The sequence below is a fragment of the Grus americana genome, chromosome 1 (genome assembly GCF_028858705.1).
Source record: "Grus americana isolate bGruAme1 chromosome 1, bGruAme1.mat, whole genome shotgun sequence".
Lineage (NCBI taxonomy): Eukaryota > Metazoa > Chordata > Aves > Gruiformes > Gruidae > Grus > Grus americana.
In genome coordinates this window covers 194,135,274-194,156,155 of record NC_072852.1, presented here as the reverse complement: position 1 = coordinate 194,156,155, position 20,882 = coordinate 194,135,274, and the positions used below count along the sequence as shown (strand labels likewise).

The following is a 20,882-nucleotide window of genomic DNA, read 5'->3' as shown; positions in this document are numbered from 1 at the left end:
ATTTTTGAGCCTTCCAAATATTTAAGTCCCTATATTTAGGATACAGCCATCGCATAGCGCCATTCTGAAACCCCGAGTGGGTCCCTATGTTCGCTAAGGAGCCTCCCAGCCCCATCACTCTGTGATGCCATTTGAATGGGAGATGAATCATCACTGAGCTGCTGATGCAAGTCTGCTCCTAACTGCTCGTCTAATATTAACTGCTGGTCCCATTTCCCGGGAATGAAAGAAAGATATCCAGAGGGAAGCTGGAGCTCTCTCAGTCCTTCCCATGCCTGACTTCAGCACCAGCCGACAAGAGGTGCTGTGAAATGGTGCCAGCACTTGGCTAATATTAGAGTCTATTTTCCAAGATGAAAGAGCAGAAAGAGGACTACCCTGGAGCTCTGACTAGAAGATAGCTCCAGTGCTGGGCTCCCCAGTTCAAGAAAGACAGGGACATATGGGAGAGAGTCCAGCGGAGGGCTACGAGGATGATGAGGGGACTGGAGCATCTCTTGTATGAGGAAAGGCTGAGAGAGCTGGGTCTGTGTAGCCTGGAGAAGAGAAGACTGAGAGGGGATCTCATCAATGCTTATACATATCTAAAGGATGGGTGTCAAGGGGATGGGGCCAGACTCTCTTCAGTGGTGCCCAGTGACAGGACAAGGGGCAACGGGCACAAACTGGAACACAGGGAGTTCCATCTCAACATGAGGAAAAACTTCTTTATTCTGAGGGTGATCGAGCACTGGGACAGGGTGCCCAGAGAGGTTGTGGAGTCTCCTTCTCTGGAGATATTCAAACCCCGCCTGGACGCGATCCTGTGCAACCTGCTCTGGGTGATCCTGCTCTAGCAGGGGGTTGAACTAGATGATCTCTAGAGGTCCTTCCCAACCCCTACCATTCTGTGATTCTGTGAATCTGTGACTTTTTCTGGTTTTCACTTTTGGAAGGAAAGGCTCCAGTACAAGCCAAACAACAGCTACTGAAAACATTTCCTCTAATGTGACACCAGAGGCTGCTTCCCAGGGACGGAAGGGCAGAGGAGAGCCCTGCAGGTAGACTCCAGTGCTGTGGAACCGCTCTTGGCAATTGTGTTTCACACGAAAGTCATTTCTGGCCACAGACACCACAGCAGTGTGCCAGCAGCCTCTGCAGGCCAAAGCTCAGGAGCCAAGCCTGAGCTTAAATTACAGCATTAACAAAGTCCAAAGTCTGTGACATTGGTAAAAATACAATGTCCTAGTTCTTTGTATGTGTTTCATTTGTTCACACTGAAAACGTTGCAAAACCTGCCAAGATCTGGTAGGAATATAGTTCCCAGCATTTAGACTGTGATAAACTGGGAAAAGTATATGGTAAAGTTTGAATGACTCCCAAAAAGTTAGTGTGATTAGCCCAACCTTCAGTAATTTTTCTCTTTCGCAAACATTCCCATGCTATACTGGGGAGACCACACATGTATGTTGCTGGAAAGGATTACAGGTTCAAAAAGCTGTTTAGAAGTCTAGCCTAAACATGTAGAAATGATGAGTTAATGCTCAGACCTACTGCATACTGGGAAAAGTCAAATTGTCTTCATATACCTATGAATGGTGGAGCAAAGTAGGAGGCAAATTTGATAGTCAGTCTGGCCGTTTTGATTCCCCAGTTTGATTCACAAGCTCCAAACTCTTCTGCCACAAACACTGCTTGATAGAGAGGACATACTCAGATTGTCATTAGCAACATGATAAACAACCCCACTCACCAATATCAGCAATCAGGCTGCCTGGTTCCTGCTCTGAAATGAACTGCTGCACCTTTGGCCATGCCTTGTAGCGCGCATCATTGAAGTAAGGAGCAATTTTCTCATATACGCTGTGAACGTGGTCCCTCTCGAGTTGGCTCGCCTCCTTCTCCATCACAACCGGGGCTAGGCTAACTCATTTAAGTCAGGGCAACCGTCCTGCAGAAAGGGAAGGGAGACAAGTGCCGAAACTCTCCTTAGCAAAGTACATTTCCTTAGGTTAAGCAGTATGACACTGTTTATTTAGGAAATAGTATTTCCAAATACTATGTTGCCATTACAGAGAAATTGCTGAGGCTTTTAAAGGAAGAAAGGTCATCTATTCTATGATTTTATACAACATATTGTTTTCTTATATAAGTCTGAAAGGAATTTTATGACCCACCACTCAGTGTTTATTAACTCGCTTACATTGTTACGCTTTGGAAGCTGTTAACTTCTGCTTCATAATGTCTTCCATCCTTTTTCAATCTACCCTTGAAAAAGACATTTTCTAAGTTCTTTGTTTACAGACAGATCTTAAAAACCAGCAACTGAAAAAGATGATGAAAACCAAAAGCTGCTCAGCGTCTGAATCAAAAGCTCTGAGGCATCATTTCTCCTCCGCTTCATTCAGCACCCAGAAAGATCGATGCTTGCAGGCTTCCCGTTGCACAATTCATTGACACCGTGTGTTACTGCGAGCAAAAATCTTTCCAGCTTTCCAAGCATCTGTTTTTTTTTCCTTTTTTTTTTCAGCTGTTCTGGATTGGCATGGTGCACTGGTATTAGCAATGCCCCCAGGAAAACCCTGTGATATTCTGAATAGCCTATTGCATCCTAAGTCATTGTTCAGTTCACCATGAAGCTTTGTACAGAAAGGCTGTAAAAATTGTGAACTTCACTGAACATATGCTGTCCATGCCAGGATTTCCATTGATTTATGGAAAGATTTAGGCCACCAAGACAGGCTGCTCCTGCTCCACTCGCACGCTGCAAACAACTCCATGCAGAATAACTTCTCTTCCGAGCCAAAGGTAGCAATGGCAGCACCTCACCCAAGATCTCTGCACTACAGGCTGGCCATTCATCTGACTTCTGATACAGTCCTTATCTGGTCCTTATTTTCAAACCCATAAACATTTAAAGTCCTGTCAACTCAAAAGACTATCGTTCTGTGATTTCCTAGGCAATTACATCAAAGAGAAACATTGGAGCAGACTAAGCCCCCATTTGATCCTGCAGTAACAACAAGAAACTAACTCTGGAGGGGTTTTGGTTATGTCATTTATTAATCCAAAAAACTGTGTTAGGATTAAATCCTGTAGCCCTTAGTGTCTTCTGTCATATCAGATATTCACTCAGCGTCACTGTGAAACTGCCCAGATCACAAGTTTCCTGAATATCCTGGCTAGATCAAAGTGATGACAAGTATTGGAGTGGGGTGAAGAAATTCTCTGGAAGATCATCGTTGTTCTCTTCATTATATGTGTTGCTAAACAACAACAACAACTTTAGAAATACAGATAATAATAATAATAATAGTAATAATAATGATTGTGAATTGCCTTGGTTTAGTGTTTCCTGCACTGCAATGCATATCTTTAGTTTCTAGTGAGATTTAAAGCCATCACCTCGCAAGCACTTACACAGGAGCTTAATTCTGTGTGTGCACGCAATACCACTGACTGAATTCACTGGGGATATTCCAGGCACGGAGTTCACCACGTGCATTAGTGCGTACAAAACTGGCTCTCCAAGGCAGAAGGATTTTTTTTTTTTTTTTAATTGTTCTTCATTATAACTAAACTCTGCTGTAGAAGCTAGTTTTTAAAAAATACCTTCAGAAAAACCCCGGTTGCAATAGCTGAAGTGCTCTACTGGGGATCATTTCAAGAGGAAGCTGATGTACTATCAAATATACAGGGGAAGGCAGAAGGAGGCGAGAGAAGGAGAGGGAAATTGTTCTTTGGAAAAGCTGCAACATCATTCCAAAGCTTTGCTATTGCTTCATTTGACAAGAGGAAATAATAACTGGTGAACTGATGTAAGATCACAGGAGTGAAGCAAACAGAGCTCTTTCTGTTTAACTCTAGGCTTGCACTCAGGATAGCTCACTTAGGCAGAGTCAGCCTGGAAGTTGCTACCAGCTCCAGACACTTAATTACCAGGAAAAGAAAGAAGGTGCATATGAAAGCACTCAGCAAGAGAAAGCACATAGAAAGACACCTTTTCAAACTAAGGCAAAAAAAAAATGTTTAAATGCAAAAAAACCCCCATCACGAGTTGCGTGTAAAACAGTCTCTTCTCTGGAACAGGAGCAAAAAAAGATGCAACAAGGGCTAGGATTAAATCCCACCTCGAATTAAGACAGATTTAGCATCTTTTGTTTTAAAATGGTAGCTCCAAGAGTGGGGACAACGGTCCGGACTCTCTGAAATTTAAAAATTCAACTCTGCAAGGCACTATCAAAATAAACTTTCTATAAGGTTCTTATAAGAAAGTAACCCTTTGTGGGGGAGGCTGGAGAAGAGCCCGGTCAGGTCAGTCCCCGGCCACCACCAGCAGTCATGCTGTGGACATTTCTGCCTAGAGGAGTCCAGTGAACGCCCATCTCCTACGCCTACCAAGCCATGCAACAAACACAAAATGCTTGTCAACACTCCATTTAATGCTTTTAGTACAATGGACTGAAAACCGTATAAAATACAGTGTGCCAGAGAAAGAGAGCAGAGAGGCGTTTGAGGGCACAGCCACTAAGTTTACTAAGTAAAAATGTTCAGACAATCCAAGGAAGCTGGTTATGACCCACACTGCAGAAGCAAAAAAAAAAAAAAAAAATCAAAATTGAAAAGCAAACAGGGATGCCCAGCAATCTAGCCTGGGGGAAAATAATTTCTGGGGGATTGACTCAGGTTCAAACATGATTTATACATGCCAATCTGAACCTCAAAGACTTTCCGGTTTCTCTGTCATCCCCAACATCCTTTCTGTAGTCATAGAGAAAGCCAGAAAATAACTTAGAAATGAAGCTATGCATCAGGAGAAAAAAAAAAAAAATCTGCCCAACACAAAATTGGATATTTAGTGCTGCAAATGTCAAACAATGGCATTTTACATTGGTGGTGTTTGCTCACTTGCATAACAAAGGCTTTGGGGAATGCAGATATTTTCTTTTGAGCACACTCACCTCTACCTTTATGCAAAATAATAAAAAAAAAATTCTATTCATCAGAGGCTGGCAGGAAAGCAAAACGAAGAGGTACAGAGCAGCAGTTCAGCCTGACTGCCTGTCACCTAATCTTTAGGTAAATTTGACACAACTTGATCGAAAGTGAAATTAAATTTGAGTTTAAAAGCCATTAAAAACTTCTGAGTTCACAAGTGATTATTAACTTCCTGAATGCTGTGAAGCCTCTGACTGTTCATGTGGGATGTGAGCCTCGTGCAGGCTGTGCCCCACACTTTGGGGAGCCCTGGCACCCTGCAGCATCGCTCCCCAGAGGGTACCACAGGCAGCTGGTGGAGGGGGCTCTGCCTCCCTCATCCAGAGCAGGAGCTCATCCTCTGGCCGTGGTGTGGCTGCTTCTGCTGTGTTAAGAGTGCCTAAAATTTAACTTTGAATTTGAAATGAAATTGTTTGCAAGGGGAATAGGCTTTCTAATTCTAAATAATTTCACACTTTGGGTAATACCCAATGATGTCAACTTTACTCAGCTGCTCTGCGAATCAGTAATAAGCTTGTTTCTGACGGACAGTCTTCTAGAAGGGCATGCCATCAGGCAGCTCCCAAACATAACGAGTAATTCCTGATTTTCAAACCCACCTATTCTTTCCCCCCCCCCCGGCCCTGAGCACTTTGCAGCTGTGGAGGCAGCCGCAGGACGGGGCTGCCCCGGGGCTGGAGAAGAGAAGAGCTGGAGAAATGGGGCTGGCTCAGAGACGCGTCCCGGCACCACCGAGCCCTCCCTGCCACCGGCCGGAGAGAGAAAAGTGGAGCTGCCAAGCTGAGCCAGGCTTCTTCAGAAACAAGATTAGCTTAATTCCTGCAGTAATTAGTGCCAGCAAGTGACAAAACCGCTGGCCTAGCATAGCTCAAAATCCAAACCAACACCTCCAGAAACACACTATTTCTAATACCTATGAAAAAGCGGTGCTTTCCGCCCCTTGGTTAAATGAGTATTTTGGTGATGATACCTTTGGAAAGCCTGCTTAATTCTGCTCCCTCTCTGTGCCACCTGCACCGTCATCATTCCCACCTTATACGCAAACATGACACTGCGACCGCATTGAAATAGCTTTTCTGTGAAGTGCCTAATCTGTGTGTGAAACACTGCAAATATTCAGCTGGACCTTGGTAGGGTCCCTTCAGGGACCTTCAGCAAGTTTTTTTTTTTAGTTCCAGCAGCAGCACCAGCCACAACAGGATACTCTGCCACTCAGACTAACAGTCCCTACCCCTGCAAAGCAGATAAGAAAAGAACAAGAGAGGAAAAACTTTAAAATCGGCCTTAAAGCCCTTGAACGACAGTTCCCATGAGGTGTCAGGATCTGGGGAAGGACTGATTAACGGGAGGGGAAATGCAATATGGGGCACAGAGGGGCTAGGAGAAAAGGAGAAATGAAAGAAGCTAGATGGGAAGAAAATGATAAAAGGGAATTTTATAAATAATAAAGAGGGAAAATGAAGGGCAAAGAAGGAAATGAAAAGGAGGAGAAAAAAACCTGGGAAAAAGAAGAGGGGATAAAAAAGCAAGGACATGTAGAGAAACTCCAGGTTAGTATTTTAATTACTTTGCCTCACATTTTTCCCAGATACCATCACGTATGGGCACAGCATCACAATTTGACAGTTAATCAGCCATTTGGGGATTCCTCATAATGCTGTATTAATATTACCATAGCGCACTGAAACCTTCCCACAGCCTCCCGGTTCCTGCAGCGCATCCTTCTGCCCTCATCCTCACCCTTTCACAGGGCTGAGAGGCAGCAGAGCTGCAACTCTTCCACCTTCCCAAAGCCACTGGCAGCCGCGGCGTAAGGTCGGTACGTGCCTTTCTGAATTCCCCCCCGTGTCGCAGGCGCTCCTGGGGAGGTGGTTACCTGCAGAAGAGCAGCAGGAAGGAAAAACTGGAAGGGAAGGATGGGATTTGTGGGACTGAGCCAGCGCTCACTCAGAAAAACGCACAACTTTTGGAAAACCAGGCTCACCTAACCCAGGAAAATGAACCCTGAAGGGCAGCTGCAATAACTGCCAATAACCAACACTGCTCCCAGCGCTGCAGGAGCGGGCACGGAGAAGCCTGCCTGAAAAGGCCCAGCATGTTTTGAAGGGAAAGTGAGCGTAAAGCTAATGCTGGAAGGGAGATGGTGGAGCTTTGTGGGTATCCTCATGGAAACCTGGAGTGCGGAGACTGATCTGTAGTCCTGGAGTCTGGAGAGCAGTCCCAATGTGGAAAGAAAATGAACTTCACAGTGTTTGAAAAACTACTGGTGGAGTGGAGATGTCCCCTCCAGAAATTGTGCTGCTGTGCAAGTTACAGCGTACTCTCCTCAGCTGCAGTTGTGACACAAAATTCATGACTTGCCCAATTCATCTGACATCTGAGGAGAATTTTTACAAACACATGTTGGCAACAGCTATGAGTAACAAACCAAGCTTACATCACCATCACAGCTCGCTCTTCCTCACGTGGAGCTTTCACTGGAAGGAGGGCTTAAGTAGTAAAACTTCCCTTCAGACACATCTGCGCATCCCTGAGAACGCTGATGCTGCTCAGAGGGTATCACCCTAAGTGGGGGCAGAAAAAATTCCCCCAAAGAAGACGACTGACCCTGCAAACCCTGTTTTGAGACACTGGCAAACTTGCTTGTAACAAGCGCGCCCCTTTCATAGTTTATGAAATGACCTTTTAAAACTATTATCTGCTTCCACAGCACTGAGACGGCCTCTCAGTAACAGCTACATGGGAAAACAAAGGCAAATATCCCGACGGAGCTTACTTACGGTACCAAGTGTACATGCGAATCCATAAAATAATCACACTTGGTGGTTTCCTCTTACCTAAGACATGCCTGAGAGAGTGAAATAGTAATTGGATTATGTTGGATTTAATGTTTTAGTGCTACTTTATGCCATTATAAAATTGACATGATTATACAAATGGAAAGCATAAAATCGAAAGTATTAAACTGAAGTTCTTGTAAATTTAGTACTTCCCTCTCCCTGCTCCAGAGACCTTGAAAAAAATATATATTTTTCTAAGTTGTATTATGGCCAAATCCTCCCCCCACCAAGCCTGAGGTACGATGAAGGGACTGTACCTGGGAACAAAGAGGAGGAAAGATTTCCAGCACTGTGCTTAAGGTTCTATGCATACAATTTCCATAAATCGAGCTAATATTTACAGTCAGAATTTCAACCTTGAAGAAGTGAATTATATTCAGAAAGATAACAGTTTATAAAAAAAAAGTCAATAACCAATGAACCGCATTTTCATTTTCAATGTTTTATTTAAAGAGTTATTTAAGGAGAAGAAAATAATTAGATGAGCCTCTGGCCACTGAAGACTGAATCATTTTATGGATGTAGATGCAGTCAGTCAGCTGAACAAAACAGTACATGACACCATTTTACAGTTCAGGGACTCATGGGAACAGAGACATCATATAAAATAATTTTCAATATGTAACTTTCTGTTTAATAACAAAGAAACAAACAAAAAAAGCAAACTATGAACAAAGGCAAATAACCAGATAGTCGAGAAAACACACGTTGACTACAGCCCAGTGAGCTGTTGCAATGAGAATTCCTAAAAAAATTTCAATAATCTATGGTATTTTCAGACAAAACTGTGGTTTCAACACTTCTTTTTGCAAAAACTCAGATAATTTCCTGAGTGCAAACCAGCACCAGCCTTTATGATTCGTAGCATGCAAACAAAAGAGACGAAACCACCTGAACATGCAGCTATAACACTTGCTCTGGAATTAACCAGTCACCAGGTATTTTTCTGTAGCAGAGCATCAGGCATACCATCTTGATATAAGCAAGTCAAAATAAATTGCTTACATGTTGTAAGTCTGAAAAGTCTGATAGTCTGTTCAAAGTGGCCAATTATGTGCTTGGAAATACATGTCTTTGTACTACCTTAATTCCTACACTTTCCAGTTTGGATTTATGGACATGGAAAGTCCTTACTCTGTTCTTTTCCATCCTCACAGACCCCACAGTTACAGTAAGAATCCTGAGTAAAGACAGATTTTACAAATGGATCTGAAGAGGGTATAAATAGGCTTGCTTAGGTTTTATTTAATAGAGAATCCAACATGGATACATCTCCCACGTGGAAATTTTTTGGGGTTAAAATGCTAGTTCACATGGGAATAGCTCAAGCATCTTCACTAACGTGTTGGCAATGAACTAGGCAGGAAAATATCGCCAGTAGCTCGTACCAGTGACTTTCTCTCCTGCTTCTCAATGTGATGGGTTTCACTTTCCTCATGTACAAAATCAGACCCTTCACTTGTTAATACTATTACATCCTTGCTCTACTGCTATAAATGAGCACTGCCATCTGTGCCTGGTAATCCTTTCCTGGATGCATCCAGCATCCCCTTACAAATCTGTGTTCTTCAGATAGAAGCAATCTATAGCAGCACTGGTCATCTGCGCTCTAACACATGTCATCTGATCCCTGTTTATTTAATAAAGAGTTTGCATTTGGAAACCACTGGCAATAATTCAACAGTGAAGGACTATGGATTTAAGTATTATGGATTTATGTAAGTGGAGAGAAAACCAGTCTGGTTCACGCTTAAATGATTATGTTGAGTCCTGCCAATTCAGATGGGGAAGCTCCTGCTTCCTAATTCCCCTGCTTGGCCCGTGGGACATTTCCCACAGAGGGGAAATGGGAGCTCCTTGCCTCAGGTTCCCTCCTGAGGACCAAACAGCAGAAGAGATGGAACTTAAGGCTGTTTTCATTAAAACTTCAGCATTGTAAACAAGGCATCTGAATAATAAAATGTATTAAGTTGCACAACTTTAGCCAAATGGAATTCGTTAGCCACAGCTGCAGTTTGGCATTGTAGTAGTTAATTTCTTAGCTTTTGATTTAAGATCATTTTAACAAGCTTCCCCTCTCTCCACCTCTATTACTACCTCTTTTTAACTGCAGAGCCTAAAAAAAATGAGAAAATGAAACATCAAAGCAGGTATGGAAGCATCATCAGGTCCTGAAACAGAAGTCAATAACCTGAGTTCACATTAGTTTAGACCATCATTAAAACATCACATCCATTTAGAAAAGACACAGCTGCCCAGCTTGGAAGAGCCATTCTAAACTGCATCACTCCTCACCCCTGCTTCTTCTGCGTTACCTCGCATGCTTACATGATGCGTGACGAGAATCCTGTTCAGAAAAGGCAGCCAAGAAACCAAAATGGCAGAATGGCTACCTGGCAGCAGCTGAGAGACGGAGAGAAAGGAAAACGGCGTGAATAAATACAGTAACAACATCCACAGACAAAGTTCGGGGGCAGGTGGTTAATCTCATCTGTGTAAGAGCAGAAAAAAGGAAGTTGTCCAGCAGATTATGGCTGCCCCAAATTGGTGCTAAAGTTCCGATGCTATAGAAATGCTAAAGAAGATACAGGTGTGAGTGGAGGCAGCGTGGGGAGAGCTGTGCAGCAGCACAGCCACAGCATGTACAGGTACCTGCCGCAGCAGGCAGGGCTAGACAGCAGGCCACAGCCCCACTGATACAGCTCTGCCATGTTTGCTCAAATCTGCTAGTACTCTAATCTAAAAATAGCCCAGATACAACTAAGCAGAAAGTGCAGTGGTATAATCTGGCCTAATTTAAGGAGAGGACCCATCTGAACTGGGGTATAGGCAGATAAACCCCATGTAAGTCGCAGAAAACAGACCCCTGCCTCCTCTCCTGCCCTGCTTAATGTCTTGAACATAAACATTAGGCGTGTTGCTGCACAGCTGGAAACCACCCCAAATTCTGAACCTCAGTCACCCATGGATGCCCAGAAATCTCTCTCCTGAGATGGTAAATGGATGCTACCTCTTACAGCCACAGCATCACAGCCCCGCTGAGGTTGGGAGGCACCTCTGGAGATGGTCTAGTCCAACCCCCTGCTCAGAGCAGCGTCAGCCAGAGCTGGTTGCCCAGGACCATGGTCAGTCAGGTTTTGAACATCTCCAAAGACTGAGACTCTGCAACCTCTCTGGGCAACCTCTTCCAGTCTGGAAATTTGCAGTTCTGTTGAGTCAAGTGACCCACTCCCCCTTCCTCCTTGCTCTCCTCTACCTCAGAGCAAGCATCACGAAAGGCTGGTTGGTGTATCAGTGCACCCAGATAAGCAGGAAGGATTTAATCGTAAACAACTGCAGCGCACTGAAATACGTACATCCAACCCCACTGAAGTTGGCAAGAATTTCCACAATGAATTCCAGCTATAGCCTCCCCTAGCTGGTTTTATAATGCTCAGCCCATCAAATTTACAGGGGTGGTATATACAACTGTTTATTTTCCCACAGATTGCTGTGGGATCACAGTGGGGCCTCCAATATTTCTAAATTTGGTTTCACAGATTTAATACAACTTATACTTGAAGGAAGAATGGGACAGAAAAGGTAGGAGACAGTGCAAAACAGCTTCCAGCCTCACAGAAAGGATCATGAGAAGTTGAATTGCAGTAAAAAAATGTCCCGAGCAGGATTTACTAACTAACCCCTGGCTGCAGGACTTCCCCTCCTGCAGCTGCTTTCAATAACAAAGTCTCAATGCCTATTGTTTTGTTCCTTACATACAAACAATTCCAAGTGGTTGCTTTAATTATGCTGAATACAAAGCTGTGATGTCTCTGGCCAGAATTACTTCTGACAGCTACAGGAGTTGCAAGGCCCCAGTCTTGCAGGCCTCTAGAATTTAACCTGTCTGCAAATAGTAGCTTGCACAGCCTCAAGGTTCTTCTTGCTGGGATAAAAACAGACAAAATGATGTTCACTTTGCAACACCTTTCAGCTTATAAATGATAAAACTTTAAAAATCCTTTAGAAATCCAAAGAATGGGAGCTCTTGGCTGCTAGCTCATAAAATACAAAGAAAAGAATGGCAGCTTGTTTGCTATTTCTTTTTGTCTTCAGAACAAAACAAAACCCTCTACAACTGACTTTGGACCAAAAAAAAATAGGGAAGGACTGTGGATAAATCCTGAATTATTTTCTTAAGACAAACCAAACAAACACGATATAAAGAGAACAGTCAAGACAAAATGGAATCCATAAAAAATTCAAAGCAATATGGAGCCTTTTGTGAGCTGCGGTTTGATCTGTGTCATGATAATGTAATGCCAAAGTAACTCCAATGACATCAACAGAATTACTCTGGCTTTATACCAGCAGGACTGGATTTGTAATCTGACACTGAACATATTTTTATTGAGGCCATCACTGCAGTTGCTACACTCCTCAGGTTTATAGATGTTCTAAAACTGTTCAGTGAGCTGTAGCTATTTCCAGGATATGGATATAGTAAAAGATATTAGCCAAAATGCTATGGGCCAAATCTTAAACTGATGTAACTTTGTACCAATTACTGACTGACCTGAGCTGTGCATCTGACCTTCTGTGTGTTGTGTATGTCAGTTAGGACAAGATGGATCTGTAGAGTGTTCTCATCTCCTTGCAAAAGTGCTAAACAACATAATGAGAGCAGTCAAAATTAAATGTGGGGTCACCGAAGACTCACAGTTAGGTCTGCAAATATCCCAGCAGAATCCTGTCCCCTGGCATGCAACTGAAGCTAGCAGAAGGTAAAGACCATGTTTTGCTCAGTGAGCTCATGGGATTTTTCTGCACTTTGTGCAGCAGAAGCCTGGGCTTGACTCAGGGGGCCCCTTCCCTTCTGATGAGGGCGAGGGTCCTGTGTCCCTCAGCCAAGCTGATTGCATTCCAGTCTATGAAAGCCTTTATGTGCAGGAGATTTGGAAGCCACGCAAAATATATAAATCTGCTCTCTGCGGTAAAGGAGTCCCAGCCCCAGCTGCTGTTGTGGAGAAGTGGTGGGGGGTGGAGGTGAAATGAGATATCAAGGAGGATGAAGTGCAGGAAACAGAGGGGAGGGAACTGTGGGAAGCCACAGCTCCATTTTCTGCATCACAGTTGGAAGAAATAAATTCATTGTTTGCATTTTTTAAAGCTGCATAAAGGACCTGGCCTCTCAGCAGTAAGTTGGCTTTCAAAATCTCTAGGTAGCCCAGAGTCAGAGACTCTCCAGCGTTGCCTGAAGAATGCTCAATGTCTTCATCTCATCTCATCTCATCTTGTAATTTTTTCCCCAAAAAACATTCAAATGGGGAAGTTCCATGTCATCTTCTGTTAACTCTTCACTCTCTGTATCTAGTCCAGTCAGCAAAGTTCAGTCAGCCATGGTCATTCATTCCCTAAGGTGGACTCACTTTGGTGGCAGTTGCATAGTTCTCATGGTCCCTCTGTCACCTATTTGCCTCCTCGCTTGCAACTGTAGTTAATCCCATAACCCAATTTCACATTCTACTTTCCTTCTAACATGTTAGTTTCTCTGTATCACCATTTCACCTGACACTTGCCGACCCTGGAATGCTTCTTACCTCCGCTGTCCCAAGCAACTTCAGCTGAAAGTGAGATGGAACAGGGTTGGGTGACTGATACCCACTGCCAGCAGGCTATGGCACAACACTCCTCTGCCAAAAGACAGTCTTTGCATGTGTGTGCCCACTAATGACCAAAGACAACTTCACACCTATGTGCTGAGTCTTCTTGTTAGGCCTGGATGATATGTTCCTGCCACAGAGAAGGGCCAAAATCTCTCAGCCACATTAGCAGACATATTAAGTAACTTTGGCATAAAACCTAGAAAGTGGTCTTCCTTTCTACCCAATTCAGTGATGTTAGCAAAAATAGGTCTAAAAGACAAACAAAGTAGGTCTTTTATTTATTAGAAAATTCACAAATTAGTCTTCATAAATAGACAAATGTGATGTGATCTATAAAAAAATTATTTTTGATGTATGAAGATGAAAAGTTACAAGTCATATTGCACTACAGCATCCTGAGCATTAAGTTTTAAAGTCAAATGAATGTTCTAAAAGAGTTTTGATATACAAATCACTAAACAAAACAAGCTTCACAACAGAAAAGACAAAAAAATTCGTAGGAGTTATTAGTAATGTATTTCTCCTGAGTGAACTTACTACCAATTGCCCAGTTACCTTCTATAAAACAATACAAAGAGATTAAAAAAAAAAATATTTACAGTCTGCTGTAGGAAATGCATTCTGGAATAAATATGGTTTTAAAAGTAAAAATAAAGAAGGTTCTTCTGAAGTCAAAGGAAAACGTCAATGTCCCTGCCAGGACTATAACTGATGATAAAGAATAGTAATTCTCCTGCCTGTGCAATCTGTCCTACTCAGTGTCCTTGGTCTAAGGAATGTGACAGGATGTAGGGTACCAAAAATTCTATAACACTATACTCTAAAACTAAGGCAAAATTGGCAAAATAAAATCTCTCATCATTTTTCTCCACATTTTTCTCTTCATTGGAATAAGAAAAGACAATAGAATAATGACCAGCTGGTGAATGAAGTGGCCTATAGCTTCTCATTTGGCAAAATAATCAGAGAAGTTCAATGTCAAAGCATCCGTTCCATGCAGGATGACATCAATCCAAGCTTCTAAGGGAAGGGAAAACCTTTGCTGCTTAGACAGATATTAAACTTTCCTGGAATCTGAAATATATGTCCCCTATTAGAACAGTCATTTGTGCTTTTCAGAAGAACTGTCTCCTACAGCTCTTAGATGAAACCAGGACAATTGAAAATGTCTATAAAAGATGGGTACGTTTGATATCATGACCTTTAAGAGCTTGATAAGTCAATAAAACTTTCAGAGTCCACTCAGGAGATGAAACTCCTGGTGAACTACAGCAAGACATGAAAAAAATATTTTTGCAATAACAGAATATAGAAGTTTCAGATCTGTAAGTCATCTGAAGGGTTCTTGTTTCTGTTGAAAGGACTCTAGGGAGAACAGAGCTTGGCCTTTTTGCATGAGGGGCTCGTGTAAGCGGTTTGGTCCCACCCTCCTGGCTTGGGCAAATGCAACATACCTACGTCTTTATGTCTCCCACTGCACAAGTGATCTTCCATGGCAAAAATGACCTTGGGGGGACCAAGGTTGTATATGGGGCCACAGGCAACATCGAATGAAGCAGCTGCAGAACCAGCTCATGACAGATACTGACCAATTTGTAGGACTGTAAGTCAAAAAGATGGAACAAGATACCTTTTTCACCCCTCCCTTCTATCTATATTATAGAAAAACCTCAATTATCTCTTAGCAGTAAAGATTCTGAGACACATGGATGAATGGATCTGATTCCACTAGCACAGAGCACTAGTATGCATGTAAATTAGTGTTAATTATAAGATGTTCAGTCTTTCAGTATAATTCATATCTTGGGAGGCCCAAAAAAGTATTTCATAGAAAGTAAAGGTGCCTTTCTTTTAATTACAAACTCTAAGTTATGCATTTGGAAAATTGAAAATTCTTAAAAGCGTAGTTATTCTCTACTGACTACCGAATTTTAAAGTATCGTTAACTGGAACAGATAAAACAAGATTAATTTAGATCACATTATGTCAGTAATGGCTCATAAACATTTCTGCAGGCCCAAGTTTTATCCCAGAAACAAAGCAAGGGCTGCACTGGCAGAAGCCAAAAGTGCCTCCTGTCCGGAGCTCTGGCTCTGGCTGCATCGCACGCCAGAAACCTTGGGGGAAACCTGTACATCACACCACGGCAGCCCCACAGGAGGGAGGGGAAGAATGTCTCCGGTCTCCTGAATTCCTGCATATCTCTATCATCATCCTACTTAGAATAAATTTCAGATTGCTCCCACTCCTTCCCCCCAGTTTGAATGAAACCACAAACAACTACAAAAGGCAGGCACATGATAAATGTCACAGAATATGCTTACTGACATAATATGTATTACATATGCTTTTAAACAAAAAAAATGTTTCGTTTGTTTAAAAATAATGTTGCTAATTTTAAATTAGCATTTTACATTTTTTTCACACTGCATGGTTGTTCAAAAATATTTGCCACCATTCTACAAAAACAGGTTACTTCAATTCTATTTTATGACATATTTTCTGTTCTTATCTTGTTTCTAGCTGTTCTGTGTGACTTTTGACTGTATTGCATCCTCTGTATCTTGCTGTTCAATTCTTCCCTGGAATATAAACGCCAGCTTTATTAAATCTGCTGTGAAACCAATCCTACACAGAAGTATCTGGGGCCCTAGTCGGATCTCATTGATGCCAATGGGAAAATAATTGTCCTCTAAATTAATCAATGTTGGCCAGGCAATAGCTTGTCATGTCAATAAGGAGAAAGCTTTTGCCCAGCTGTTAAATTTAGAATATTAATACAGAAAGAATTCTAACCATTTGCCAGATAACTTATTTTCCCCCCACGCCTGTCTCCTGCAGTTTGCCGCTTCCCATCACTTGTGTGATTCTGAAGAGGCTTGAAACAGGTTGCCTACACATGCTCAGATCCAAACCCTTGCAAAACAAACCAACCAGACAAGTCCCGCTGTTTTGGCAGGTTATAGGAAGGCCGGGCACACGCTGACTCAGTCTCTGCAGCCAAAAAACCCATGGGCCCCTTTACCCACAAGTATCCTGCTTTCTGAGGGTTCGGCTTATGCACAAATATAAACTAGAGAAGAGGCAATTCTCCAAACTGCTCAACTATTTAAAAAATAGGTTAAAATTTTAATGGAAATGCTTAGTCTGCCTTGTCACCTGATTATTTATCTGACAGGTTACATTTACTTCTATATACGTCATTAGCATATTTGCCTACTGGCTGTTTAACCTATGAATACATTTACCGTTGTTTCAGCTCATAGGACAACACACCATAAGCTCATCTGCCTGCCTAGAAGTGGACAGTTTATTTCTGCACCCATTTTTTTCCTACATATTAGTCTGGTTTTAATCCACAACAAGACTTCACCTATCACTCTGTGGTTTCTAAGTTTACTCACAAACTTCCGTAAAAAACTTTTATCAAACCTTTTTGAAAAGGCTAGAACTATGTCCATTTGTTCTTCTTTCCACACTAGCTTGAAAATACTTTGAAAGAACACTAACGTATTACAGAAACATGATTTTTAGCAGCTGGCTGTATTCTAGCTTTCATTTTACCACCCCCCCCCCACTACTCAGCAAAGTTTCTGTGAGCTGTGCTTTCCCCAGACTGAAAGCATATGCTGTGGATTCCAGGTGGGTGATGGTGCAGGAGGACCTGACACCATACATCACGATGAGCTTACCTGTTGACCAGAGATTGCTACTTTTCACCGCCTCCCTACACTTAGCAGAATACGTCCATACAGTGGAGGCCAAATGAGAATGCCCTGGGCTCCAGCTGAGACACTTGGTTAAAATCATTGCACTCCTGCATCTTTTTTGTTTAGGGGAAACAAATTTCCTATTTTCCTACCGTAGAACAATTCTTAAGAAACCGTGTGACCATTGCTATGAAGGAATTCTCTCTGAGCAGACATAAGTCCATCTTTTTCCACCTCCTCTCCCTTCGAAGCTTGCCTTGGGCCCACCTGTGTGAGAAGGCTGATGCACAAAGATGCTGAATCAAAAGGCGGCAGCAAGGGATTGCAGAGAGTATCAAGGGACTTCCCAGCCTTATCCCTTTCTCCCTGACAGGCAGTATGCCAAGTGAAGGCAGGGAAACGAGTATAGAATCCATCTGGACACCACAAAATACTAGGCAGTGTTTAGGCCACTGTCTGAGGCTGCTGCTGACCCAGAATTGTCTCCCCATTTCCTTTACTCCCCTGCCTGCCAGCAACCCTGCGCTGTTTCTTGAATCACAGCCCAGGCCACCTTTGTGGTAGACATGAGCACACTGCTCTCTGCTCATGTTCGTTATAAAATGTTTGTTCTGATGCAGTTATACAACGGTAATACGATTGTACTGGAAATTGAATTACTGCATTAGCTGAGCTACTACAGTTTTCCTTCTTTGGGCACAGCACCATGCCAAGGAAAAACCCAGTCCCTGGAGCGTGGCCATTCACATTCACATGCAAAAGACTGCGGAGGTGAATTGTAAGCTCTTTTGTTCATGGCTTACCACTGCCTTGCACAACAGGGACTCAGTCCATGGCTTGGCACCCTAAGCACCCCAAAAGTGCTGCTGTAACTATGCAACAACTACTACAGCTAGCAGGTGAAGGATCACCCATTTTAAGCTCTGATTTTATGTTCTTTGTCCTTTTTAACAGGATTTTAAAAAACCAAAATCATACCATTCAACCAACATCAGTTAAAACAACGCGCAGTTATCTTTAGAATATAAAGACAGGAGCCTGTTGTAAACAGGGACCAACAACCAAAAGCTCTCGTGCTAGAGAAGAGGGGACCCCATGCCAAGGATGAACAGCGCTGACGCTCCAAAAAGTACTTGCACTTCACCTCCGAAATACCACAGAGCTGCTCGCAGGGTGCACAACCACAGTGAGGTTTTATCTCGACAAACTGACTGCCTGACAGCCTCTTCACGGAAGCCTAAATTTCATCTGAATGCTAATGTTGGCATTGTGTTGACTTTACAATGCAGAGTTCTCACACTCCCACTATCAGCTCAACCACCGTACAAATTTCCTTCATTACTGCTGCGGCCTCACATTCCAAAACCCTCCCTTGCAGGAAATTACATGCATTTCAACACTGACAACAAGCAAGACCTGACAAGTAAATATTCTGCTGCAATGGGATTTGAAATCTGGACTTCGAATGCTTTCATCTCCAGATATTGTATCATAGGCTTTTTCACATGAAGATTTAAAATTGTGTGTCCCCTTTGCAAGCCACAAAAAGAATTGCTGAAGAGTGTGAAACTTCAATTAATATTGGCTCCCAGAAGTTAAGCCAATTAGAGAAAAATATTCAGTAAATATACCTTTTCAAAAGGCTGAAGATTGGAAAAATCTTTAAAAAAAGTATTTTGAAAGAAAAAGTTCCTGTCTTCTCAATTACATGAATGAAAATCCAAGAGCGTTAGAGTTGCTACTTCAAGTTGTACAGCTAATATGAAAATTATACACAATCAATACCAGCCCTGTCCTCATTATGCAATGATGAGAATTTATCCCACACAACCAAATCCAAACTCTAATTTGAGAAACAATCCAGCTTGTCGCAGATTATGTTTGTTGATGCTTTATGAATACCAAAAGCCCTCATAGTGGGGAACTGCAATCTACCAAAGTGGGGAAAGAACACAGCTGCACTGTGCTGTGTTTTGCCAGTCCCAGGCTGAGAAAACTTCTCTTTAGGGACACAGGGCAGGTCCCAGCAGTTTTCAGGCTGTAATATACTGCAAGGAGGGAGATGCAGTTGACTTCATCACGGTCCTCTCCTCTGCTGTTGCCACAATTCAGCACCAGTTCTAGGCAACAGAATAAAATCCAGCTCTATGACACAAGCAGGCGTGATTTCCATCCTTCAGACCCTTTCTGCCATTACGTTGTGCCATTATGCCTACAAAGCCCTGAGATCAGTCCAGCGGGCAGTGAGCTGTGCCTGAACTGTACCACAGGCACCAGTACTGCTTACCTTATGCCCCCCTTACCTTATGCCCCCCTTACCTTACCTTATGGCCCCCTTACCTTATGGCCCCTTTTCATGCTTCGACTATTATCTGTGTGTGCAACAACCAGCTTTCCACTTTCTATTTTGTCCGAACTTCATCATTTCAGCGCATCACACACACCTATATCCATGCCCTGGTGGGCAGCAAACACACGTGAAAGAGCCAATTGTCAGTGCCTGTGAAAATGGTAAAAGGCTCAACTATAACTACCTGGTGGGTCTGGATTTCTCTCCTCTACCCATACACTGAGTTTCACACACATGTTGGAACATGGTAACTATGAGCCTGGTACCTTGCTGTCGTTTTGGTTAAAATCAGCCAGCATTTTAAGAAAATACTCGGGAAAGGAGTGACCAGCCTACAAGGAAACACGGTTGCATGAATTGTATATCCTTTGGAAATCAGAAATTAAATAAGTAATTGGATTCTGTAATAATGAACTTTGTCTTAGTGGCTCTGAATTAATCCAAAGGATTAATATTTGTGAAAAGAAAGAAGGAAAAACTCACAATCTTATTTATTTTCCCTCCCTAACTATCTGCTGCCAGCACAGGTCAGTGTTTCTCCTTTCTTTGTTTACTGCGGTTCATTTTATCTTCAGGCAGGCATGTATTTTAATCCGAGCTATTCCAGGAAATTCTGTAGATGCTGCAGATTTTCACCAAGGTAACTAAACTCAGAAAGTATATAAATATATATTTTGTCTTTTTATTTTGCTGGTTTTTCAGTTCTGTGCCCAGCCTTTCAGTTCTTTACATCCGCATTGCTGCATCAAGTCTCCACTTCAAAGGAATATTCCCCAAAGTCCCTGTTCCTTGAAACACAGTATTTTCTTTAAAAGGCAGAAATGACTTTGTGGTCTGACACTGGAATACCTGAGGGATTTCTACTGAACTTACCATGTGCATGTTTACAGAATCAGCAGGAGACAAATAGAAGCTTTACTCTTCTAAACAGGGTCATGGAAATGCCACTGTATTTATAATGGAATGTATAAATCCCCCAATCCCTTTGTTCATTGTTCTGCAAGAACTTGCTTGAACTAAACCAAACAGAAACCACTTGTGCAGCAATTCTGTTAGATTACACCAACAGAGGAATAAATGAATATGCCAGTCATAGTCTATAGCAGTGTCTCTCCAAAATTCCTCATTTTCCACTGTACTGATTTATGCCTAATGCAGAAGACTTATCATGCACAGGTGTATTATTAATGTTATATTAGAGGTAATATATGGCAAGGTCTGCAATAATGAAACAGTCACTGGACTTTGGTTGACAAAACAGGAAAACTCACTACCTATGAACACCTACTGTGTTTAACTTCTCATTGGCAGAGATCCCACCAGTGGGAATCTCACTGGGAGACAGTGGCTCCACTTGCTA

General features: G+C 42.5%; 1 protein-coding gene across 2 annotated transcripts in view; it reads right to left on the bottom strand.

The window, feature by feature from the left end:
- LOC129196766 (probable tRNA methyltransferase 9B) overlaps positions 1-20,882 on the bottom strand; it is a 38,440-nt gene that overhangs the window by 15,034 nt on the left and 2,524 nt on the right. For both annotated transcript variants that reach the window (XM_054804696.1, XM_054804704.1), the window contains exon 2: positions 1,733-1,930. In XM_054804696.1, coding sequence (XP_054660671.1) covers positions 1,733-1,886 — 154 coding nt within the window. In that variant the 5' untranslated portion in view covers positions 1,887-1,930. The remainder of the gene's footprint in view (positions 1-1,732; positions 1,931-20,882) is intronic.